The following is a 451-nucleotide window of genomic DNA, read 5'->3' on the forward strand; positions in this document are numbered from 1 at the left end:
AGGGAGGGGCAGAGGTGGGCCTGCCCGTGTGGTGAGGCCGGAGGGCTGGCTGACTCTTGCTGCTTCTAGAGTCCCGGGAGTTCCAGGCAGGTCCCCTGCTGCTACCAGTTCCTGCCCAGGTGCCCCAGCCGGCTGCCAGGGCGGCCTCGCTCCTCGAACACCATGCCATCCAGCTTTGCCAGCACACAGGCCGGGACCGTGCTGGGGACGAGGACTGGGGCCACCGGACATCCCGCCTCCCCGCCCAGGTACTGCTTGGTGCTTGGCCCCCGCTGATGAGGCCGCTCCTCCCTACAGCTCCCATTTCATCTCCCTTTAGTCCTCTGCCCCTCTTTTTTCCCCACTTTGTCCCTTTCTTCCATTGTTTCCTCTCTGTGTGCAACTACCTGGTTCCCTGCCTGAAAGGACGCTGGAGCCAGAGAGTCCTCACACAAGTCAGTATGGCCCCTCA

The 451-nt window shown here is 63.4% G+C and overlaps 1 protein-coding gene across 1 annotated transcript in view; it reads left to right on the forward strand.

Annotated features, from left to right (window-relative positions):
* Nucleotides 1-451, forward strand: part of CCDC22 (coiled-coil domain containing 22) — a 12,389-nt gene that overhangs the window by 4,974 nt on the left and 6,964 nt on the right. Inside the window, exon 3 of the mRNA XM_010833206.1 lies at nucleotides 59-248. Coding sequence (XP_010831508.1) covers nucleotides 59-248 — 190 coding nt within the window. The remainder of the gene's footprint in view (nucleotides 1-58; nucleotides 249-451) is intronic.

This window comes from Bison bison, unplaced genomic scaffold (genome assembly GCF_000754665.1).
Source record: "Bison bison bison isolate TAMUID 2011002044 unplaced genomic scaffold, Bison_UMD1.0 scf7180017863202, whole genome shotgun sequence".
Lineage (NCBI taxonomy): Eukaryota > Metazoa > Chordata > Mammalia > Artiodactyla > Bovidae > Bison > Bison bison.